Source organism: Anarhichas minor, unplaced genomic scaffold, assembly GCF_050575085.1.
Source record: "Anarhichas minor isolate MPS153535 unplaced genomic scaffold, ASM5057508v1 ptg000136l, whole genome shotgun sequence".
Lineage (NCBI taxonomy): Eukaryota > Metazoa > Chordata > Actinopteri > Perciformes > Anarhichadidae > Anarhichas > Anarhichas minor.
This window is the reverse complement of record NW_027466582.1, coordinates 206542-231546: the sequence shown is the minus strand read 5'-3', so window position 1 is coordinate 231546 and position 25005 is coordinate 206542. Positions and strand designations below refer to the sequence as shown.

Here is a 25005-nt window from a genome sequence, read left to right as displayed (position 1 = left end):
GTGCACAGAGCAGGTTAGTAGGCATCCACTCCACCGAGGTTAAAACAGGGACTTCCGGAAATGACCTTAAAAATAAAACAAGTGAAAAAACAAACATTGTAAAGGTGTCACTTTAGACTGAAATTTTGATGACATTTCTCACTATTTTCACTACTTTCATAAAACAAACAATACATTAATTAATCGATAAAATCCTCAGCAGATTAATAATGATCAGTTATTAGATCAAAACTAATTAAAACAGTTTTAATCTCTCTTTTACATTATCGCATGAGTAATTATATTCTAATGATATAATATATAACAGTAGAAAAGTCACAGGAGACATTTCTATACTTAAAGATTAGCGTTTAGATTTTACTTATTTTTTTATTAAACAATTGCACATGTACAATTTCACAAATTGTCAATATTAAAACTCAATTTATATGTACTATTTTAGTTATTGTATATTTGTTAACCTTTTTTATATTTAATATTCTTTACTGTTTCATTATTATTATTACTGTTTTATTATTAGTACTTATTTACTTATTTATTATACTTGTTTTGATCTTGTGTTTTTTTACTATGTATCTTGTTTGCACTACACTGTATATGTGTATATATATATATATATATATATATATATATATATATATATATATATATATATATATACTCCACTATGCTGCTGTAATCCTGTAAATTCCCCCACTGCGGGACTAATAAAGGATTGTTTTATTTTACTTTGTTTTATTGCAAAAAAAAGGGGGGAAAGCCTTTATTCTGAAGGCAGAGTTTAAGTTCCGGCAGTGACGTGTGTTCGTGCGTTAGCTTTCTCCGCTTTGGTGATCGGAGCAGCAGTCGAGCTGCTACATAGATCCGGTCTCCGATGAGCACCACCTATCATCTGAGGAGGATCATGGAATAAAAACATGTCCCACAATCGAAGCTTTTTCCTCGAAGGTAAGATGTGACATTCCAGTGCTCCGGTCGCCATTTGTTTTACCCCCCCCCCCCCCCCCCCGGAACCACACAGTCCTCGGAGATCCCTGCTTTGCTGGGTCCGCAGTATAAATGGTCCAAAAAATGTATGTGTGGAGCTAAAAAGCGGCTAACGTTAGCATCTTAATGCTAGGTGGCTTTAAGCTAGCACCGTTAGCGCTGACGGTAGCTGGTTCTGGATGTGAGACGGGCCTCTTTCCTACCTTTTTATTTTTTGTTTTTCTCGGCTTTTTAGCCAAATGACGTTTGAACAACACATTACAATACATAAACACTTTTATAATAAACGATATAAAACGTTAAGTGGCCTCCAAGCTATCATGCTAACGTGTTAGCTTCGACTATTAGCTTGGCTAATCATTAATTGTAAACAGAAAATGTTCCCAGTGTGTTTTCAATGCTTTAACTGTCATTTCTGTTATTGTCTTCACGTTGTCTCATAGTTCACAGCTTAAGTTAAGAGGCCACTCACTTAAAAACGTAAATAAATACATATAAAAACATAATTAAACACATTTGAGTGAGGAGTTTCACAGACAGAAGAAGAAGAAGAAGAAGAAGAGCTTGACAGGGTTAAATATGTCACTACTGCCTTGCTCAGTGGCAGTGTCATGAGGACAGGGGAGCAGAGATGTAGCCATATATGAACTAGGGTACCGTTAACTTTTGTTCAAGGAGGAAAAACGATATCTAATTTGTCAATTATAATCATTTTTTAAACCACTATTTCTATAAGAGAGACGTGTGGAGATATTCTATATTTTTCTTCATGTCAAAGAATCCCATAAAAAGACCAAAACCAACAGTGAATGTATAAACTATCTCTTAGATCTCCATTAAAAACACATTAATAATCTAACTGTTGTTCCTTTATCTCCATGAACACACGCACTGTAGTTTATTTAGACTCAGTCAAACACTCACTGGAGCACCAAATGTGGATTAATCCGCCGCTGAAAGTAGTCCCTAATAAATGCACTATTTCCTCCTGTTCTTCCTGCTGTATATTTAATGAATTAAACTATATATGTTTGTGATGTGTATTCAATGGGCTTTGAGCTGAAAGCCTCAGACAGGAAGTCAGACAGTATTAAGAGACGAGACTTTCTCTACTTGACAGTTTAAACTTGTTTCAGTTCATATTCGAGCTTCAACATCCAGCGTTGTTTAAAAGGAAACCTGCCTGGCAACAACAACGTATCATTGAAGATATTTAGTTGCAGGGTCTCGTTGCACAGGAGCGATATGCAGATGTCTTGTCAGTGTCAAGTTTCCCAAATGATTCACATGCAAATCATGCAGATCCATTTAGGAGTCATTCAGGGATTGGGCATGCTCGGGCTGCTAGTTTAGTGAGCTTTAATCAGCGAAACATGTCTGCTTTCTGTGATACTTTCAGGGTATTTAATGCTGTTGTTGGATAGCAATAATGTGGAGATGGACTCGAACCGTTGACGTTGCGGTTCATTTGTTGGTGTCAAAAAGGAGAGGAAATGATCTGACGTTGCAGCTTTTGGTGAAACCGCTGCCAGAGGGTCTCATTAGGAATCCTGTGTTTTGGTTGATAAGCTTCATGTTTGACATACAGAAGAGTTCCTCTTCCTCTGAGTGTTGTTGTGAGCTGTTTGGATTTGATCACGTGAGAGTCAAAGTTCTCCTTCAGGCTGCACTAACGCCTCTCGCTTCAGTCTGTTTGGATGACCCGTGTCTGTGGGTCCTAATAAACGAGTGTCCCGGAGCTCAGCGGGGAGCCCGGTGTCCTCCTCACCGACATGATCGGGAGCTTTGGTTGTGATTCATGGAGCTGGATCCAGACTCTGTGTATTTGCTGGAGAGAGGAGATTAGAACCGGCTTCACTTGGCTCCTGCAGGATTGATCCAGATGACTGACTCTGGGATCATAACATGATTCATGATTTCTGAACCTCTTCTTGTCATTTTTTAAAATTACCCCTGAAATGGATGATGAACTTAAAACAGGCAGCGTTTTTCTTTCTGTCTCATCTCCTCAACGTCTGCTTATCCACTTGTGCAGCTGCACAGGAAGAGCAGAAGCTTTTTGTGTGGAGGCCGTGGGGGTGGGTGGGTGGGGGGGGGGGTGCACACACAAAAAAAAGACGCAGCTTTTAAGGCAAGATGGAGGTTTTAACTGATGTTTACCTGCCGGGCTCACAGCCAGATGGATAACTCTCATTAACAAGATGACGAGTGAGAGGTCGCTGGGTTTAAGACGTAAGAAGAAGAAGTCTCTTTGTTTCTTTGCTTTAAAGAAGGAAGTTTCACATTTGAGTCCTCTGCTTTGTGTGGTTTTATTGGCCATTGTTTTTGATATTCACTAAACAAATTTCAGTTGATTTGGAGAAGAAATAGGAAGCCAGGGCCTCACGGGAAAACACGTAACTTTCCTCCTCAACGACATCCAGCAGACGTTAAAGAGTTCTTTTGTTTAGAGTCGCTGCGTCTGTGACCTTAACGTCTCGCCTTTTCTTTATTATGGACATATACTGTATGTAAGGAAACAAAAGGAAAGGAAATGGACAGCGACATGTTGTTGTACAGTCATTTAGATAAAGAAATCTGGGCAAACTCCGTAAGATCAGTTCTTAATTATTATTATTAGCATTAAATCATTCATGACATTTGACAGTGCCTGGATTAATCCTAATTGTTTAAGACAAAGAAATAAGACAAACTTATTATTAATACTGTCAACTGATCGGCCAATTATTTTCTATATTCAGGGATAAATGTTAACCTGGCAACCAGGAATCAGCTTTTGGTTGCTGAAACTTAAAATCTAGTTGCCATTTTCACTTGTTGACATATTCTAAAGACTCTGGTTGGAGATGAACTCTTGGTAACAAAGGTGTTTTCCATTGTTATGGTAGTTTTGTTTATTGTTCGAAATGTGGCCTGTAATCTGCTTTACATAAAGGACTATTTAAGTTTTGGGTAAATCTGTGTTTTAACATTGACCTGAATGTGATTTCCAGCTTCTCTGATTGTGCTTTACTTTAAATACTCATGTCACAAATATGCTGTGTTGTAATAATTCTCTTTATTTGTTCAAACTTTAACCTCACTGACATGAGTGTATTTATATTCATATTTACAGAAAGATGCAGAATTATAAAGGAATCTAAAGTCTTGTGTTTTGACCTCGGTGTCCTGAGTGTGACTCTGGTTTTTATCGTCTTATTGAAGCTCTGGATCGATCAGAGACCAGAAGAGACGGAGGCTACAAGCACAACAACTGGAGCTTCTCTCTCTCTGGTGACAGTGAAGAAGAGAGCAACCATGAGTAAGCACCCCCCCCCCCCCAATGATGATGAACTACAGCAGCCCCACTATAAAACACATGTGCATGTAAACCCTGATAGTAGATATTGATCATCGGGACAGAAGAGCTCCCTCCTCCTCATAAAACTATTAAAGAAAGCTGCAGCAAAATGCAACTTTCTTTGCACCTTCTTAACTATTTAAATGCTTTTTGTTTGCACATTTATTCTTAATTTTAAGATACTGGAGTTACAGCTAATGACACTTTTATTAATTATATTATTAAAATATTTCAATCAATTCTTAATCTATGCAGTTAGGGTATATATAAATATAAAACTTAAAATTATGAGAATCTGGAACCAGAAATAAATGGTAGTTTTTACTTGATAAATAAATGAAACAAGTAATAGATTATCAAAATAAATAGGTTTTAATAAATTGAATGTAAAAGTGTGTAGTGAGCAGCTCAGGTGTGCTTTCTCAGTTCTCTGATGAAGCAGTTTAAATACCATCGGTCAAACCGTAGAATCTACCGATACACACAGACGTAGACATAGATTAACATAGAGTGTACACACACACACACAGTAGTCTGAACACGTGTGTTGTTTGTGTGTCCTCAGTGTGAGCGTGGTGAGTATGGAGGAGATGGACCGGCAGCAGCCCAGCTCCCCCGAGGAGAAGAAGGTAAAGCTCCTCCCTGAACTCTTCTTCGTCTTATTCGTCGTCTGCTTCTTTTTTCTGTCTTCTTTTTCTTCTTCTTTGTCTTCCTCTTCTTCTTTTTCTTGGTCTTCTTCTTAGTCCCCTTTGTCTACGTCTTCGTCATCTTCTTCTTCATCGTCATTTTCTTCGTCTTTGTCTTCTTCTTCTTTATCATTTCCTCTTCCCTCTTCCTCCTCTCGTTTTCTGACTCTCACCGCTGGTCATGTGGTCTCCCAGCGGAGCTCTCTGATTGGTCCTGCAGACAGGACGGCCCCCGAAGGGCCCCGGCAGTCCATGAGCCAACACTGCTGGGGTGCTCTGGGAGGCCTCCAGGGCTGCTGCTTGGTGGTGGTGGTGGTGTTGTTGTTGTTGTTGTTGTTGTTGTGAGTGGGCGTGGCCTCTGATTGTCCTGTAAAGGATCGTTCACACTAGATTTTGTCAGATATAAAACTATGAGGAAGTAAAGTATCTAATAAACATGTTCTGTTAACTTCTCTTCATGCTTAGTTCAGTTCTATTTACGTCTGTCGATTTCTCCTAAATTCACCAAAAGTTACCATTACATAATGCCTCATTTGCATATTTAAACACAACATTTCAGAAAACTTGGAATACAAAAAATAATTGTCTTAATGTTTCTCGTGTGTGTGTGTGTGTCTGTCTCCGTGTGTGTGTGTGTGTCTTTGTTTCTCTCTGTGTGTGTGTGTGTGTGTGTCTTTGTTTCTCTGTGTGTGTGTGTGTGTCTTTGTTTCTGTGTGTGTGTGTGTGTGTGTGTGTGTGTGTGTGTGTGTGTGTGTGTGTCTTTGTTTCTCTGTGTGTGTGTGTGTCTGTCTCCGTGTGTGTGTGTGTCTTTGTTTCTCTGTGTGTGTGTGTGTGTGTGTGTGTGTGTGTCTCCTCAGTCTCCTGCTCTGAGACACTTCACTTCTTCTGATCCGTTGAGAACTTATGAAAACCGGCCAAATAATCACATGAGGCCTCTGAACAAGCTGGCGCCCAAAAGACTCAGGTACTCTACTATATGTATTATATTCATATATATATTCATATATATATTTATATTCATATGAAGTCTGGAATGTGATTATTAATGAAAACACATTTAAAACGAGTCATGAATATGTAATAAACGAGTTCAGTTCTGTGAGAAGAATCATGTTTGTCTTCACTTGTTGCTATTTATTTAAAATAATAATAAATCAGATTCAAGTCTTTCTTTCTTTTTAATGTAGGTTTTTTTTTTTTTAACCTGAGAATTAGTTTTATTACTTTCTACACCAGTTTTTTACGTCTTTTTTTTTTACTGGAAGTATTTTATAGAAACAAAACAAATACAGATGATACATCTTATTAATTCTAATTGTGTTTGTTTATCACATAGTTTCCTGTAAACTCAGCGACGGGAACGTCTACGGACAAATAGTTAAATAAATACAATTTAAAAAAAGGTATTAATTAAAGTGCTTTACCGGCAAAACTAATAAAGTAAAAGATAAATAATGTATTCATAAGGTAACGAATGAGTTAATAATGAATGGAATAAAATAACAAGATAACAATTAAAGAAAATCCTACACTCTAAACTAAACATTATAAATCTGATTAAATAACGTTTAAGTTATGTTCATATTCTGTGTTCTCATGATTTCTTAATATTTACGTTTGTTTTGCTTCCCTTTGACTCCCCTCTTTGACTCCCCCTTTGACTCCCCCTCCTGCAGCGACGTCCCCCTCTCAGTAGCATCGTCCCCCCCCATCGTCCTGAACAGAACAAACTATTTCATCATCAGTCCGGCGCCGTCGCCGTCGCCGGGAATCGTCCTCCAGGGGCGACACTTTCAGCACGCTCAGATGCCCTCTGCAGTCCGCAAACCGGTCCAAAGGTGAGACGCAGACGTTACGTTTATGAACTACACTTCCCATCATGTGGCAGGAAGTAAACAGGAAGTATACTGCTGGAGGGAACTTAAAAACATAAAGATTCTCAGGCTGGAATAAGAAGAAACGGGTTTTTAAACAGATTTATAGACGTTTGGAGCGAATAAATACGTTTATCTTTTTCATAAGTTTGAATCAAAATGTTATTTTCTTTCAGTTGTCGTCAACTTCATTAAACGTTCTTATAAATCAGTTTCTTTCTCTCATTAGATTGTATAAATGGCCCTCAGTGGAGGACAGATACTGGATACAGAAACATGACGTGTAAAACTTAAACTCATCCTCAGTTTGTTCTTCTGGAGGGCAGTGATGTAGAGGAGAGGGATTTAAACCCGTCTCTGGCTTCAGCCTCTGAGTAGATGTGGTGTAAAGAACAGAATCTCTTTGATTGAGTTGCATCAGTGAGACGTTTGTGTCTTTTGATTTGTATCTTCAAGCAGCCTTGATCTGAAGGAGAGGTAAGACTCACTGGATCTCGCCTCACGTTTATCTCTGGTGTTTGTGCTGCTGACACACTCATGATGAATCATGAATGAGTCTGACTAACACTGACTGATGCCACATTAGCAGAGAGCTATGTTGCTGCTTGACATGTTAAATCCAGTCCAAACCGTCCTGCTGCCACAAACACTCACTAGAGCACCACAACAGTCCCCAACAAATGCACTAGTTCCTCCTGTTTGTTTGATTCATACCTAAAGTCATCATCTGTTTAAGGAGGTTTTAGAGTGACGTAGAGACGCCGTACACGTCTCTGGCAGAGACCTGTCAATCAACGTAAGCCCCGCCCTAAAGCATCCCCTGCTTTATGGTCTGTTTGACTCTAAATGGACCATAATGTACTAAATGAACATAATGCTGTATTGAAGAAGACTTGAAACTAGAGATTGAGACCATAAACCCATGTTTACAATGTTTACTGAGGTAATAAATCAAGAGAGAAGTAGAGTCATTTTCTTCCATTTTAAAAGAACAAAAGGTCTATTTTCCACTGACCACATTGTCTTTTTCTCTCTCCTGCAGAAAAGACTTCTCCACCACCCAACAAGCAGTAGAAGTGGACAGCATCGTCCTCACCTGTCCAGAGATCTCAGGTAGAGTCGACAGCTCACACACACGCACGCACGCACGCGTGTGTGTGTGTGCGCAATGTCTGCCGATCTCCTCCTCGCTGCTCCTGCCAGACGAGGAGGAGATCTCAGGCCTCCCACATCTAATCCTCAAAGCTCCTCGCTGAGGGAGGAGAAGCTTATGAAACACTCGCTCTCTGACCGAGCACGGAGATAAGATATCAAATATAGGTGACCTTGGTGGGAAGCGTTTCCCCAAATGTATCATCCATTTATTTTTAGTTTTGGAAGATACAAAAGGTGAGTAAAATAATTCTTGGACGCTCAGAGAGAGATTAAAACAACACAGAGCGTCCTTGTGTTCAAAATAACATCAGTTTGATTTACTCACTAAAATCTCTGAACCGTCTCCTCTGCCCGTCCAGATAATATAACACAGTGATAATAATATGGATACGTTTACCTGCCGTGCCCTCAATGATCAGCAGTGAGCTTTAACATCAACACCTAAATTTCTTTGATAATTTGTTTTACAAAAATTGTAAAACACTGGAATCTATAAATCCAACATTTCTCAAATTGTCCACAAGTGTTACCAATGTTGGGAACAAATGGAGGCTCCTCATGCTGTTTATATATAAAACTATTCGCATGTTTCCAGCCTCTCCCCTCTCCCCTCTCCCCTCTCCTCTCTCCTCTCTCCTCTTCTCTCCTCTCCCCTCTCCTCTCTCCTCTTCTCTCCTCTCCCCTCTCCTCTCTCCTCTCTCCTCTCTCCTCTTCTCTTCTCTCCTCTTCTCTCCTCTTCTCTCCTATTCTCTCCTCTCCTCTCCTCTGTCCTCTCCCCTCTCCTCTCCTCTCCTCTCTCCTCTCTTCTGTCCTCTCCTCTCTCCTCTCCTCTCCTCTCTCCTCTCTTCTGTCCTCTCCTCTCTCCTCTCCTCTCCTCTCTCCTCTCTTCTGTCCTCTCCTCTCTCCTCTCCTCTCCTCTCTCCTCTCTTCTGTCCTCTCCTCTCTCCTCTCTCTTCTCCTCTCTCCTCTCCTCTCTCCTCTCCTCTCTCTTCTCCTCTCCTCTCTCCTCTCCTCTCTCTCCCCTCTCCTCTCCTCTCTCTTCTCCTCTCTCTCCTCTCCTCTCTCTCCTCTCTCCTCTCCTCTCTCTCCCCTCCTCTCCTCTCTCCCCTCTCCTCTCCTCTCTCCCCTCTCCTCTCTCCTCTCTCTCCTCTCTCCTCTCTCCCCTCTCCTCTCTCCTCTCCTCTCTCCTCTCTCCTCTCTCTCCCCTCTTCTCTCTCCTCTCCCCTCTCCCCTCTCCTCTCCTCTCTCCTCTCTCCCCTCTCCTCTCTCCTCTCTCTCCCCTCTCCTCTCCTCTCTCTTCTCCTCTCTCCTCTCCTCTCCTCTCTCCTCTCCTCTCTCTTCTCCTCTCTCTTCTCCTCTCTCCTCCTCTCTTCTCCTCTCTCCTCTCTCTCCCCTCTCCTCTCCTCTCTCTCCCCTCTCCTCTCCTCTCTCTCCCCTCCTCTCTCTCCTCTCCTCTCCTCTCTCCTCTCCTCTCTCCTCTCCTCTCTCTTCTCCTCTCTCCTCTCTCTCCCCTCTCCTCTCTCCTCTCTCTCCCCTCTCCTCTCTCCTCTCCTCTCTCTTCTCCTCTCTCCTCTCTCTTCTCCTCTCTCCTCTCTCTCCCCTCTCCTCTCCTCTCTCCTCTCTCCCCTCCTCTCTCCCCTCTCCTCTCTCCCCTCCTCTCTCTCCTCTCCCCTCTCCTCTCCTCTCCCCTCTCCTCTCCTCTCTCCTCTCTCCCCTCCTCTCTCCCCTCTCCTCTCTCCCCTCCTCTCTCTCCTCTCCTCTCCTCTCCCCTCTCCTCTCCTCTCTCCTCTCTCTCCCCTCTCCTCTCCCCTCTCCTCTCTCCCCTCCTCTCTCTCCTCTCCTCTCTCCTCTCCCCTCTCCTCTCTCCTCTCCTCTCTCCTCTCCTCTCTGTGTTCACTTCCCGTAGTTCAGTCAGAGTGTCTCCTCCTTGTTGTCACATGACTGTTGGTCTCAGATGAATCAATCATGACGTCATAGTTTCACTGAGGAGCTCACACTTTAATGTTTCACACCCGATGTGTTCAAGGACCGTCGTAAAGATAAAAATCTGACGATTATGACAGTTTTTACAGAAACAGTGATTGTTTAAAGAACCCGCCGGCTGGTTTCGGGCTTCAGAGGGTTAAACAAAGGCAAATATCGCTCATCAGATCTTTGAAAAAGTTCCATTATTGTTTATTATTCTTATGAACTATTATCACGCTGGTCCTTGCTTCTTTCACCTGTACTGATTGCTGCCTAAATCATCTGGTGGTGTTGATGGTGATCTGTAGTTTTCTGTAAAGTAATGTAAGATCAATCAGATCCATAAGTTGATTGTTTTGTGGTTAGACCTTCCAGAAGAGGAGACGCTGAACGTGAAGCGTCGCATCCAGCAGAAGAGGAAGCCGTTGGAGGACTGCTGTACTTTCCCCTCGCAGGTCAAAGCAGCAGAGGTAAGAGCCTTAGGACTACATTACCCAGAAAGCATTTGGTCAGATATTATTTTTAGGAGTCGTCGGAGACCAGAACAGAGCTAAAAGATCACAAAAACATATACAAACAAGATAAAGATGATGTTCTGTTAGTCTTGGATTCCTAAATGTACATGTTATCCATAAGGCGTTTATAAGGGGATAATGTGTCTGCTTGTGGAATCCATTAATCCACCTTTAACGGGAGTTTCTTCATCGGCAGCCTCTGCGGCCGACCGTCTACCACACGGTGTGCTTGAAGTGCAACAAGCCGAGCGAGGACGTCAGCAAGTGTCAGATCTGTGGCACCGGGTCGGCTCTCCTGCCGCCGTGTCAGCCGGCCGCGCTGACGCCCCCGACCCCCCGGCCCCCCATCCGGTCCCAGCCGTGCCCCGGACCCCACGGCCCGCAGCAGCAGAACTTCTACAAACCGGCGGCGACCATGAGGGGGCCCCGCGGGGAGCCTCTGCCCGTACGGATCGTGAGCACCAGGGGGACCCTGCTGCCTCTGAGCAACGGCAGGACGCCTCTGTTAGCCGGGACGTCCAGCTGCTACGGAGCCAGGAACCACCCGGCCCACAAAGGGAAGAGGGCGACGGCGGCACAGCGGCACGAGCTCAACGACCCCAGTGAGTACTAACAGTTCTGATGAAGGAGGAAAGATTCTGAAGGATTGACTTGAGTATCACAAAATAAAGACTTAAATCCTTAAAATAATGACTTAGTATCTCTAAACAATGACATAGTTGCTTAAAATAAGGACTAAGGAAAGTTTATTTTCATTATTATTATAACTATTTACATACAGAGTCATTATTTTTCAATATTTTGTCATTATGTCGAGATAGTTTCTCACTATAATGACCTAAAGGATCTTTTTCTCCATAAGAAAATGTCAAAGTTGTTCAAACATACACTCGATCTCCCAACGCCTGATGTTCCTCCCCAGTCGTCCTGTCCAGCGATGACGAGGAGGAGGCGGACAACGCCAGCACAGGAAGTGTCAACAGGCTGGACAGCGTCTCCCCTCGACCCGCCGACTCCGCTCACTCCTCACCGGCGCCCTCTGGAGGCAGAGTGGAGGCGGCGGTGAAGAGCACCGGAGAGCAGGAGGAGCCCAACACCGAGTTCTTCGAGGACGTCAACATGAAGATCACGATACCGCGGAGAGCCCGGATGAAGGACCAGGTGAGCAGTTTAACACCTTTATTTGCTCATTGTTCTCTCTGTGGTCCTGATTGTAACTGTAACATAAAGTCCTGCTCCTCTATGGAAACAGAGCCATCATGAGTAGAAGTAGAGAGAACTAGAACACGTCTTTAGTGCAGAACAACACAGTTATGACATCAATCACAACTAAATAAATAATAATGCTCGGCAAATTTCTTTGATAATTTATTTTACAGAAATTGGAAACGCTGGAATCTTTATATCCTACATTTTTCCACCAGTGTTTCCAACGTTTGAGGACATGAGCACGTACTTTATAGTAAAATGACCTCCATCTATGTCTGTTTATATGAGTTGTGCTTCAGGAAACACACCGGCTTTGTTGCAGCTTTTTACTCGTCAAGCTTCGGAGAGACGACAGAATATTTTCAGATCGAGCTGTGAAATATTCTTCTTAATGTCCTGAACTGTTGGTCGACTGACTGTATTCCTGGTCCCTAAAGTCCACTTCTCCTCTCTTTTTATTTACTCTTGCAGTTTGGGAATCAACCCCCCGAGCAGTTGTCTCCGAGGCCAAAGAAACCCAAGTTCACGTCCAACAAGTGCGACAGCATCATTCTGGAGTGTCGGAGCGTGAGAGTGGGAACTCTCCGCAGGATGGTGACGAAGCCCGTCGTCGTGAGTACTCTGTCACCGAAAATGTTGTCAATTTTAAAACCTCACGTGTGCAGAAAAGTATGAAAAATATCCAGTTATACAAACACTATTGCATGTATTCTATATTTCACCAGGTTTTAAAAAAATACCTTTTTTAACATAATAAAAGCTGATTTGGAGCTTCAGAATATTATTCTTTCACTGAAGAACTGACGACAAAAAATAAGAAAATTGGTCTGAAATGTTTTAAAAACAAGCGGGAACATATGTCCCTCATAATCACCACTCAGCACTTCCTCCAGAAGTTTCACAATTAAAGCCTCGCAGGGAAGTGAAGAGATTATGCCCCCAGAACATTTAGAGCTTTTATTGTGAAACTAATCAAAGTTTTTATGAACAGCAAACATCAGTACAATAAAGACACCTAAAGTACAGGCTTGTATGATGTGTTTTAAACCCCTGGACTTGAATTGAGTATTAAACTGTTATATAACTCGTGTAAAGTTATGATGCCATAAAAAGTAGAAGAAGAAGACAGAATATCTTCAACATCCGGTCGAGGGATTGCGCTGTGACATTCCTTGTTCTTTCTCTTCCAGTTTTCCATCGAGCAGATCCAGCTGGAAACTGAAGGTAGGCCTGAAGCAGCAGTAATGAGTTCAGTAAATACACCGCTGTGTCCACAGACCCGTTGGATCAGACAGTCAGCGGAGTGTGACGGCACCGCGCTCTCATGTCTCAGGAAGACGCAGCGCTACAGTTTACTGCCGGTCAGCAGAGATTAGTCCAGTCACACGTGTGGAAGCTTTGTGCCTTTTGACATCTGCAGAAACACCGGATAGAAATATATGAACTTCATGTGGGAGTTAAAGGGACAGTAGTGTGTTTGTGTGAGGTTCTTCTCCACAGTCAGTGTTCTCCTACAGTAGAGTTTATAGAACCAGACAGGAGAACCTCTGATCTCTACAAAGACACCAGACTCCATTCACTAAAACACTGATTCTCCTCCGCTCCTCCTCCTGTTTTTTAAAATGTTTTCGTCGTTTTTTTTTGTCGTCAGGCTCGGAGCGAAACACCGTAGAGAACATCTGCCTCCAGGCGTCGGAGCTGATCAGCTGCGAGTGGTGCAGCGTCCGGAAGCTTCCGGTCTTGTTCTTCCAGACGACTCCGGCCGAGTGCGTCCGGCTTCGCACGCAGCTCGACATGTCGGAGGAGAAGGGAGCTCACTGGTACGACTGTGCCGGGGACCGTGAGTACCAAAGTACACGAACAATACAGTACAAGTACCACACCACACGAATAATACAGTACAAATACCACACCACACAAATAATACAGAACAAGTACCACACCACACAAATAATACAGTACAAGTACCACACCACACAAATAATACAGAACAAGTACCACACCACACAAATAATACAGTACAAGTACCACACCACACGAATAATACAGTACAAGTACCACACCACACGAATAATACAGTACAAGTACCACACCACACGAATAATACAGTACAAGTACCACACCACACAAATAATACAGTACAAGTACCACACCACACGAATAATACAGTACAAATACCACACCACACGAATAATACAGTACAAGTACCACACCACACAAATAATACAGTACAAGTACCACACCACACGAATAATACAGTACAAGTACCACACCACACGAATAATACAGTACAAGTACCACACCACACGAATAATACAGTACAAGTACCACACCACACGAATAATACAGTACAAGTACCACACCACACAAATAATACAGTACAAGTACCACACCACACGAATAATACAGTACAAATACCACACCACACAAATAATACAGAACAAGTACCACACCACACAAATAATACAGTACAAGTACCACACCACACGAATAATACAGTACAAGTACCACACCACACGAATAATACAGTACAAGTACCACACCACACGAATAATACAGTACAAGTACCACACCACACAAACAATACAGTACAAGTACCACACCACACGAATAATACAATACAAGTACCACACCACACGAATAATACAGTACAAGTACCACACCACACAAACGATACAGTACAAGTACCACACCACACAAACAATACAGTACAAGTACCACACCACACGAATAATACAGTACAAGTACCACACCACACGAATAATACAGTACAAGTACCACACCACACAAACAATACAGTACAAGTACCACACCACACAAACAATACAGTACAAGTACCACACCACACAAATAATACAGTACAAGTACCACACCACACAAACAATACAGTACAAGTACCACACCACACAAATAATACAGTACAAGTACCACACCACACGAATAATACAGTACAAGTACCACACCACACAAACAATACAGTACAAGTACCACACCACACAAACAATACAGTACAAGTACCACACCACACGAATAATACAGTACAAGTACCACACCACACAAATAATACAGTACAAGTACCACACCACACAAATAATACAGTACAAGTACCACACCACACGAATAATACAGTACAAGTACCACACCACACAAATAATACAGTACAAGTACCACACCACACAAATAATACAGTACAAGTACCACACCACACGAATAATACAGTACAAGTACCACACCACACGAATAATACAGTACAAGTACCACACCACACGAATAATACAGTACAAGTACCACACCACACAAACAATACAGTACAAGTACCACACCACACGAATAATACAGTACAAGTACCACACCACACGAATAATACAGTACAAGTACCACACCACACAAACAATACAGTACAAGTACCACACCACACGAATAATACAGTACAAGTACCACACCACACGAATAATACAGTACAAGTACCACACCACACAAACAATACAGTACAAGTACCACACCACACGAATAATACAGTACAAGTACCACACCACACGAATAATACAGTACAAGTACCACACCACACAAACAATACAGTACAAGTACCACACCACACGAATAATACAGTACAAGTACCACACCACACGAATAATACAGTACAAGTACCACACCACACAAACAATACAGTACAAGTACCACACCACACGAATAATACAATACAAGTACCACACCACACGAATAATACAGTACAAGTACCACACCACACGAATAATACAGTACAAGTACCACACCACACGAATAATACAGTACAAGTACCACACCACACAAATAATACAGTACAAGTACCACACCACACGAATAATACAGTACAAGTACCACACCACACGAATAATACAGTACAAGTACCACACCACACAAACAATACAGTACAAGTACCACACCACACGAATAATACAGTACAAGTACCACACCACACGAATAATACAGTACAAGTACCACACCACACGAAAAATACAATACAAGTACCACACCACACGAATAATACAGTACAAGTACCACACCACACGAATAATACAGTACAAGTACCACACCACACGAATAATACAGTACAAGTACCACACCACACGAATAATACAGTACAAGTACCACACCACACGAATAATACAGTACAAGTACCACACCACACGAATAATACAGTACAAGTACCACACCACACAAACAATACAGTACAAGTACCACACCACACGAATAATACAATACAAGTACCACACCACACGAATAATACAGTACAAGTACCACACCACACAAACAATACAGTACAAGTACCACACCACACAAACAATACAGTACAAGTACCACACCACACGAATAATACAGTACAAGTACCACACCACACGAATAATACAGTACAAGTACCACACCACACAAACAATACAGTACAAGTACCACACCACACAAACAATACAGTACAAGTACCACACCACACAAATAATACAGTACAAGTACCACACCACACAAACAATACAGTACAAGTACCACACCACACAAATAATACAGTACAAGTACCACACCACACGAATAATACAGTACAAGTACCACACCACACAAACAATACAGTACAAGTACCACACCACACGAATAATACAGTACAAGTACCACACCACACAAATAATACAGTACAAGTACCACACCACACAAATAATACAGTACAAGTACCACACCACACGAATAATACAGTACAAGTACCACACCACACGAATAATACAGTACAAGTACCACACCACACAAATAATACAGTACAAGTACCACACCACACGAATAATACAGTACAAGTACCACACCACACGAATAATACAGTACAAGTACCACACCACACGAATAATACAGTACAAGTACCACACCACACAAACAATACAGTACAAGTACCACACCACACGAATAATACAGTACAAGTACCACACCACACGAATAATACAGTACAAGTACCAAAGTACACGAGCAATACAGTACAAGTACCACACGAGTAATACAGTACAAGTACCACACCACACAAATAATACAGTACAAGTACCAAAGTACACGAGCAATACAGTACAAGTACCACACGAGTAATACAGTATAGATCTGTACAAATTTACAATGTTTACTGAGGTAATAAATCAAGAGAGAAGTAGAGTCATTTTCTCATAGACTTCTATACAACCAGAGGAGTCGCCCCCTGGTGGACACTAGAGATAATACTTTCTCTCGTACTTTGCACACAGTTGATTCCATCAGTTGGTTTAGTGTTCATCTTCTCTGCTCCTCTGAACACAACTGGACTTCATGTGTCGTTAACGTCCTGCTCTCATTGTTCACATTCTGACAACTCTCCTTTTTTAACAAGCCTACATAGCTGCAGAACATTCAAGCTGAAACGGTTTGTGAAAAGCATGAAGAGTATAATATGTAGAGACTAGATATTATAGAGAGAACGCAGGGCAAACGGGATGCATCTGGAGTGCCACAATAAAAGGTCTAAATATGAATATAAATGATAGATTTGATACGTTTAATGCATTTAAAATTGAAGCCACAGCACAATAACAACAATCTGCCTCTTCGTGCCGTCAGAGTCGGACGAGAAGTTCATCGTCCTGATCTTCGAGAACGGCCTGGTGATGAAGGAGCAGGCCATCCTGGAGGACATCCTGGGCGAGATCGGCCGGACCAACAACCTCAGCAACTTCCCCGCAAAGCTGCCCTTTGAGGAGGCCAACATCCGCCTGGTGAACTTCAACAAGGCCTTGAAACAGAAGGAGGAGAAGGTGAGGCTCTCTTAATCTGACTATTCCATCGTTTTGTCTTTGTTGACCGACATATTCAGTTTCTAATGTTCTAAAACTAGAAGCTCATATTTTAAAAACCGGCTTCCAGAGAGAGCCGGCTGCCAGCTGGAGAGGGTATGTTAAGGATGAGCCACACCGGCACAGGTGAGGCTCATCCTGCTGACGAGCCTCCAGTCAGCACCTAACAGAAGGAAGCACAACCGGGCAGCTGGTGTATGATGGGAGGAGGGCCGGCATGCATCTTCACATACTAAACTGTGGCATTTGGTCCAATCCATTTGTATTCTTCCACAAAATCTGCAGGAATTTAAAACAAAACAAAAACAATCTTTGGAATCTTTACAGGCGGATATGAACGAGGAGGTTGTTTATCTCCATGTCTCTCTGCAGGAGAAGCCGACACAAAGTCCTCACAGAGTCTCACAGGGATCCCCGGGTACTAAGGCGACGCAGGCCCCCCCGGCGAGCCCGGTCACCGCACGCGCACGCACACGGATGGCGACCCGCCAACACACCGGAGGATACTTTGAGGACGAGGACGAGGACATGACCGACCTCCAGCCCACCTTCTCCGGACCCATCGTCAAGTGAGCAGCTCTCTCTGGTTACTTCCTCCTGTACTCGGCGGAGTTTTTTTTTTGAGTAAAAATTACTTTCGGTACGAAAAATATTGCGGTTGAATGTGTAGTTTTGTTCCCTGTTAATGCAGCTGCTGCCTGTGTGTGTGTGTGTGTGTGTGTGTGTGTGTGTGTGTGCGTGCGTGTGCGTGTGTGTGTGTGTGTGTGTGTGTGTGTGCGTGCGTGTGCGTGTGCGTGTGCGTGTGCGTGCGTGTGCGTGTGTGTGTGTGTGTGCGTGTGCGTGCGTGTGTGTGCAAACAGGGAAAATGTTTTTTAAAAGGCTAAACGCCAACAAATATGAACTGAAGCAGAATATTTTGTGAGATATACTTTCTGTTTTCTGTTACATTTAGACTTTAATCAATGCATTCACCACTGGAATCCAATTCACATAGTATAACACTAATAATATTAGTGTAGCTTGATCTTTATCTGACAAATACGTGTTTTAAACACAATGAATGCTGATTGTGATGTTCTGAGTGAAGCTTTGAACAGAACAGCCTCGGTTGTCCTCTGTGGATCAATGGTTCCTCATGCATCGGGGCATCGATACCCGGCCTCCTCCGCTGGACTTCAGCGGTGTGTTTGGTGATGTTTCTCTTCCAGGTTAATGGTGTATCCTCCTCCTCCGGCCAAAGGAGGCATGTCGGTCACTAACGAAGACCTCCACTGCCTTAACGACGGAGAGTTCCTCAACGACGTCATCATAGACTTTTATTTAAAGTGAGTATTAAAACGACGACGTCCCGCAGTATAAAATACCAAATATGTGTTTATGGAGCTTGATTTGTCCTCTGTTCGTCTGCGTTAGATATTTAGTTCTGGAGAAGTTGAAAAAGGACGACGCACAAAGGATCCACGTGTTCAGCTCGTTCTTCTACAAGAGACTGAACCAGAGAGAGCGGAGGAACGCGCCCGACACCACCAACCTGCCGTGAGGCTCCAGCACGTTCACACGTCATCACGTTCCTGCTGCTGGACGCTCAAACTCAAACGTGTGCTTTTTGATCTTTTACAGAATCCAGAAAAGGAAACACAACCGGGTGAAGACGTGGACTCGTCACGTAGATCTCTTCCAGAAGGACTTCATCTTTGTTCCCATCAATGAGTCGTGAGTCTTCTCTACGACTTAAGCTTTTACATATACTTATATAATATATATATATATATAATAAACAAGCGTTAATTAACTGAATGTCTTGTGTTGTCAGAGCTCACTGGTACCTCGCCGTCATCTGCTTCCCGGGTCTCAGGGGTCCGGTCTACGAGCAGAACCCGCTCCACCACGGCGCCCCCCCGTCAGAGGAGAACCTCCCGGAGCACTGCCGTCCTCTGTCCCCGGACGGAGACGGGCTGGACGGCTCCCAGGAGGACCCGTCCCCCGGCGTCCCTGAGGCGTCCACGGACGGTCAGACCGAGGCAGAACCCTCCACGAGGGAGAACGCGGCCTTCACAGACGGAGGACCGGAGGCTTCCAGGACCACGACGGTGACCGGCAACAACCAGGCTGAGCCAGAGCAGAAATACACAAGTGAGTCTCCGTCTGGACCGGAACATTTCTACCTTCATCAACAGGCCGAGTGTTTTAATTAAATGTATTTTATTCATTCAAAGTTATCGTACGTCTGAGAATCCATTAATACAGAAAATACAGCTGTTCTCCTAAAGCGTTACGACCTCACTCTACCATGAACAAGTTCTTTAATCTGGTTCCAAAAGCACCGCATTAACACATGTTTCCTTCAGGTGAGCTGCAGAGAATCAGCGTTTGCTACAGTTCAACCAAAGGAGACGACGACACCTTCTCCGACGACCAGAGCTCCTGTCAGGTACTCGTCCTCACTTCCTGTCGGTCTCCTCTGAATGTAGTCTTTTAGGACTGTAGTTCTCATGAGTTCCCGTCTGTGTCTCCAGGACGAGTGCAGTGAGGACGGGACGCTGGCTGAAGACACGCTCGTATCGGACGCCTCCGCTCTGGCCGCCAAACTGAACCTCTGCAAACAGTAAGTTGGTGCACTTCTGATTTTTCACCAGCAGGTGGCAGCACCGCTCACAGCAGAGGAGAGGGAGAGGGAGAGGGAGAGAGGGAGGGAGGGAGGGAGAGGGATGTTTGTTGACCCTTGTTTCTCTTCTTCAGGCCTTGTATCCTCATCATGGATTCCCTGCGAGGTCCAGCCAGGTCGACGGTGGTGAAAACCCTCAGAGAGTGAGCAGATTTTATTTAATGATTTTATTTTAGTGATTGTCGTCGGTATAATATTTTATGCATTAATCCAAAACCAGCCGGCGGGATGGAAATCATGTTTTCTTTAAACAATTGCCAAAACTACAACGTTTATCACAGCCAGAAGTTGCAAAAATGGTCACGATCATCATTATATCATCTTTCCCACAGTCCTTGAACACATCACGTGTGACAAACGCTTCCGTCAGAAAAACGTCCGAAACAAAGCCTAATCTATTAGTGATTATCTCTTCTCAGATTTATTCATTTGAATATGTTTCATAAGCCTGAAGTGATAAAAGTATTCAGTCTTTATATAAAAGACTGAGCTCATGGAGGCAGTTAAGGTACCCGAGCTACTTCTCCTCAAAGTCATCAATCACAGGAATATGAGCGCACAGACGCCATAAAGTTCATTTAGATTCAGTGTGACTTACACTTCCTGATGACGTCATTACATCTCAACCATAAATCCACAAAAATAAACTTTAAAACTGCAGAATGTATCTGAGAATCTTCCCGTTTTTAAGTTCTCTGTAGATCAACGGTCACATAACAAACACCAGCTCATAACACATAATTCTGTGTATTTCTAACGTTGCCACTTGTGAACAAATAAAAGCTAAAAACAGGAGCTGGAGCCAACAGCAGAACATCATACTTCCTGTTTACATCATTATGGGAACTGTAGTTCCAGAACATGGAATAATAATAATGGTTTTAATATTAACATCTTTCCAGCATGACTGAGACTGTTTTCTGAAGCTTCCTGTTGATTGTTATCGAGTGTTTGTCCCCGGTGGTGACCGAGTGTGCGCTTGTTTTAGGTACCTGGAGGTGGAGTGGGAGGTGCGTAAAGAGAGCCAGAGGAGCTTCGGTAAAGACCTGATGAAGGGTTCGAGTCCCCGAGTGCCTCAGCAGGACAACTTCAGCGACTGTGGAGTCTACGTCCTGCAGTACGTGGAGAGCTTCTTCGAGGTGAGACGAGCGACTCAACACAGTTTAATCACGTTTTACTTTCATTACGACTTCATTCTGCTCCTTGAGTTTCTGGTTTCTCTGTTTTCTCTGGTTCGGTTAACTTCTTTTGTAATTAAGTTCTTATTGTTCATGTTTTTATTTTAAATATATTTGAGCCAAAGAATATTATACAGACAGAATGTTGCTCAACTATGAAATAATAATTATGTCTCAGATATAAAACTGAAGATATATAAGATGTGGGATTGTTTTTGAGATTGGTACAAACAATAAGCAAATTAAGAAGTAAAATGTAAACTGAGAAAGTAAAATAAATGTGTGTATAGTAAATAAAAGAGCCATAAAATTAATCTAATGATTAGAACATGACTCCGATGTGAGAACATTGGTTCCTCTTGTATCTTCCTTTTCTTCATTGACGTGTTTTTAATGGAGCTCTAAAGATCAGAGGAAGAACATCTATCCTGCTCCGACACACACACACACACACACACACACACACAGATATACACATGTGTTTATATATATATATACACACACACACACATAAGTAGATACATTTATTATTGATATCGGTCTTTCTCATCTTTCACCATTATAACAAAATAAAATTCTTTCTTTCGCACAGAATCCGATCCCCAGTTTCCATCTTCCGGTGAACTTGTCCGAGTGGTTTCCGGGTCAGCGGATGAAGACGAAGCGCGAGGAGATCAAGGAGCTGATCCTGAAGATCAAAGAGCAGCAGGAAGTGGACAAAAAGGGGGCGGGGCAAGTCCAGGCTCCGCCCAGCTCTCCCGGAGAGCCCGAGATAGAAGAGACTTCTGGGTCGACGGTCCGGCCGCCGAACTTACCCATCGGCCCCTGAAAAGAGGGCGGGTTGAACCCGATTGTACGTCCTGAACTCCCTCCGTTAACCGCAGACATCAACTTTAACTTTGTATGGAATAAAACATGAAATGTAAATATTGCTGGAGTTTCTCCCGCTGCCTTTGTAATTTACCGTTATTTTCTTTCTGCCTCCGACATGAAGTTAAGTTATGTTTCCACGGATGGACGACCTGTGCAGAAGTTGCTGTTGCTCTGTGTCGCTGTGTAGAGGAAGACCAACAAAGAAAAGAGGACGTTGTTGTTGTTGTTGTTGTTGTTTAACAAACCCAAGAAGAAGAAAGTGTTGACGAGTCACACGCGTAGTCCGGTGCTTCTTGTGTCTCTTCCGTGTGGAGCGGATGATTATTCAGCATTAAAGAGCAACTCCAGAGCAGGAGCACTTCTTTTCATTCAGTTTCTTTATTTCTGAAAACAATATCTGGAAAAGTCTTGAATGCATTTTAGTTTTTTTATTATTAAACAAAGTTTCAGAGGTTTAATTTTCTTTTAAAGGAAATAAAAAATGGAAACGTGAGAGACTGTCTGAACATGAAATGGCTGAAGTTCTACACATGAAAGAATATTTTAAAAAAAAATACGTTTGTGTACTGTGTTGTGTACTTTAGTATAGTACAGAAGTATTCCCCCCCCCCCCCCCAAATAATATAACTTTAATAAAAAACAAAAAGCTAACTGTTGAAACAGGACATCACAGAAGATATCAGTGATAGTAAAGTGGTAATATGTATATATATATATATAGATATACATTATGTATACATACACATATATGTGTATTTGTGGTCACATCCTTCACTGCAAATACTCACTAGAGCACCAAATGTGGATTAATCCGCTGCTGAAAATAGTCCCCAAACAAAATGCTCTGGCTGTGTTCCACTTCTCATACTTGTATATTTAGTACACACTAGCTGCCTTTATAAAGTATGTACTGTTGTATTCAGTCAGCATGTTTTTAATCCGTAGGTTCAATCTCAATCTACACACTCAGACTTTCCCTCGCAGACGTTTTGAGACCTTTATGAACCTTTTACATGAGTCTGCCTTCCCACAATGCATAGCGTCGTGACATTAAACATGAGTTTACAGGATGAGCCTCGAGATAGAAATTGAGTACGGCACATTAAATGTACACAGACATTAAGGATTAAAGTTAATCAGAGGAATGCGAGCACAGATTATATTTCACATCTTTATTAATCAAACATTTATTTATATTTTGGTCCCGAGCAACGGACAACGTCGTACAATGTGTATTCAAATCTGAATAGGGTCTTCGGGGCCCATCGGGTGCATATTTGGGGGACTTGCCATGGCAACGCATCATTAGCCATGAAAAAGGAAGCTGATGGTTTAGTGGCTTGGGATGCTCAAAAACTCATGGAACTTTGTACATGTGTCATAGGTGATGGGAAGACATATTCTGTATGATTTTTTGGCTTGGTTGTTGTAAATTGCCTCCATAGCGCCCCCTACAATATTTCAAAAGAGCAGCCCCAGCACTACGATTCACCTAAATGTTTGAAACTTGGTAGGCACATGTATCCCATGGAGACTTAAAATAAAGTTTCTTGGGACCATGTTTTACACTATACCGGAATTCAGCTATTTAGATTTTTGTGTCATTTTTCCATAGATTTTGGCCTATTTCTAGTCGCTATACTTTAACGAACTCCTCATAGGGAATTTGTCAGATCCTCTTCAAATTTTGTCAGTACAATGTCAAGACCGCTGTGATTAAAAGTTATCAAAAAGCTTTACATTTGACGGAATGGCTTAACTGTAGCGGGCGGCTACTTTACGTGATTCCCCATCAAAAAAGCTGATGTAACTCAGCTGGACTTGTTCCAAACGGTCTCAAATGTCACATGCTTGATAACACTCATGGCCTGAGGATGTCTACAAGCTTATTTTCACTGATACTCACAGCACCACCTGCTGGTGAAAGGAAATCTGCGTTTTCTGACAAACAGCATCCGATTTACATGATTTTTACACGATGTGGTTTACACTTGACATAGAGCAACATAATGCATGTTTGCACGTCTTCTGTAGCGCCTCACAGAGGATACAGGAAGCATTGGACTATTTGCAAAGCATCATTTCCAGCATCAGGCGGTCCACGCAGGAATAACGTTGAACTTGCGGGCGCGTTGTCGCGGACGTTCCCGGCCACACAGGCCGGAGTCCCGCCGGCACCCCCGACGTCCGGGAGGATGCGAGGGCCCGTTCAGCGCTGCTCGCAGCTTTAATATTTATATTGTTGCTTAATAAATAAAAATTAATTGTTGCCTGTGTCACTTGGTCTTCTTTGTCCTGTAAGTGGAAACTGATGATGTGTTACTATGATTAAAAGTATTTAATTACTACATATTGAACTGTGACCATTTCAACATTTGAAAGACATTTAAAAGACGTTTAAAAGTGAACGTTTTTTCACCGACTATTTGAAGACAAGATTTGCAATATTGGCTTTCAACTGAAAATGTGGATCTGATTCTTAGTAAGCCTCTAAAATGATGATTATTAGCACAATGTAGAGGATGACACATTTTAGTAGCCTATTGTAAATCCTGTTGAAATATAGTCGAAACGTGAACATTCAATCAACGTCAAAGTCATTGAAAATACTTCTACGGTAAAATGCTCGCTGAGATGGTTCATCTGGACTGAACTGGTGTTCCAGTTTTTAACTTGTAACAATCATGTTGACGTTGAAACAGATAACATTTATGAGCATATAACATTAGA

At 42.5% G+C, this 25005-nt stretch overlaps 1 protein-coding gene across 1 annotated transcript; it reads left to right on the top strand.

Moving 5' to 3' along the window:
* Positions 1-820: 820 nt before the first annotated feature.
* Positions 821-22768, top strand: senp6a (SUMO specific peptidase 6a). The gene is made up of 23 exons (XM_076084508.1): positions 821-948; positions 4192-4288; positions 4893-4956; positions 5871-5977; positions 6690-6851; positions 7930-8000; positions 10374-10477; positions 10719-11124; positions 11445-11683; positions 12203-12343; positions 12922-12955; positions 13383-13571; positions 17327-17520; positions 17932-18128; positions 18768-18884; positions 18973-19095; positions 19180-19272; positions 19373-19692; positions 19908-19990; positions 20076-20164; positions 20299-20367; positions 21213-21363; positions 21995-22768. The coding sequence occupies exons 1-23, from the start codon at positions 918-920 to the stop codon at positions 22229-22231; spliced, it is 3318 nt and encodes a 1105-aa protein (XP_075940623.1). The 5' UTR covers positions 821-917; the 3' UTR covers positions 22232-22768.
* The last annotated feature ends 2237 nt before the right edge of the window (positions 22769-25005 follow it).

Coding starts and splice junctions, on each gene's coding strand:
- senp6a (XM_076084508.1), top strand. CDS start 918: ATGTCCCACAATCGAAGCTTTTTCCTCGAAG. Junction 11,125..11,444: donor GCACGAGCTCAACGACCCCA/GTGAGTACTAAC, acceptor GTTCCTCCCCAG/TCGTCCTGTCCAGCGATGAC. Junction 19,991..20,075: donor ACGACCAGAGCTCCTGTCAG/GTACTCGTCCTC, acceptor CTGTGTCTCCAG/GACGAGTGCAGTGAGGACGG.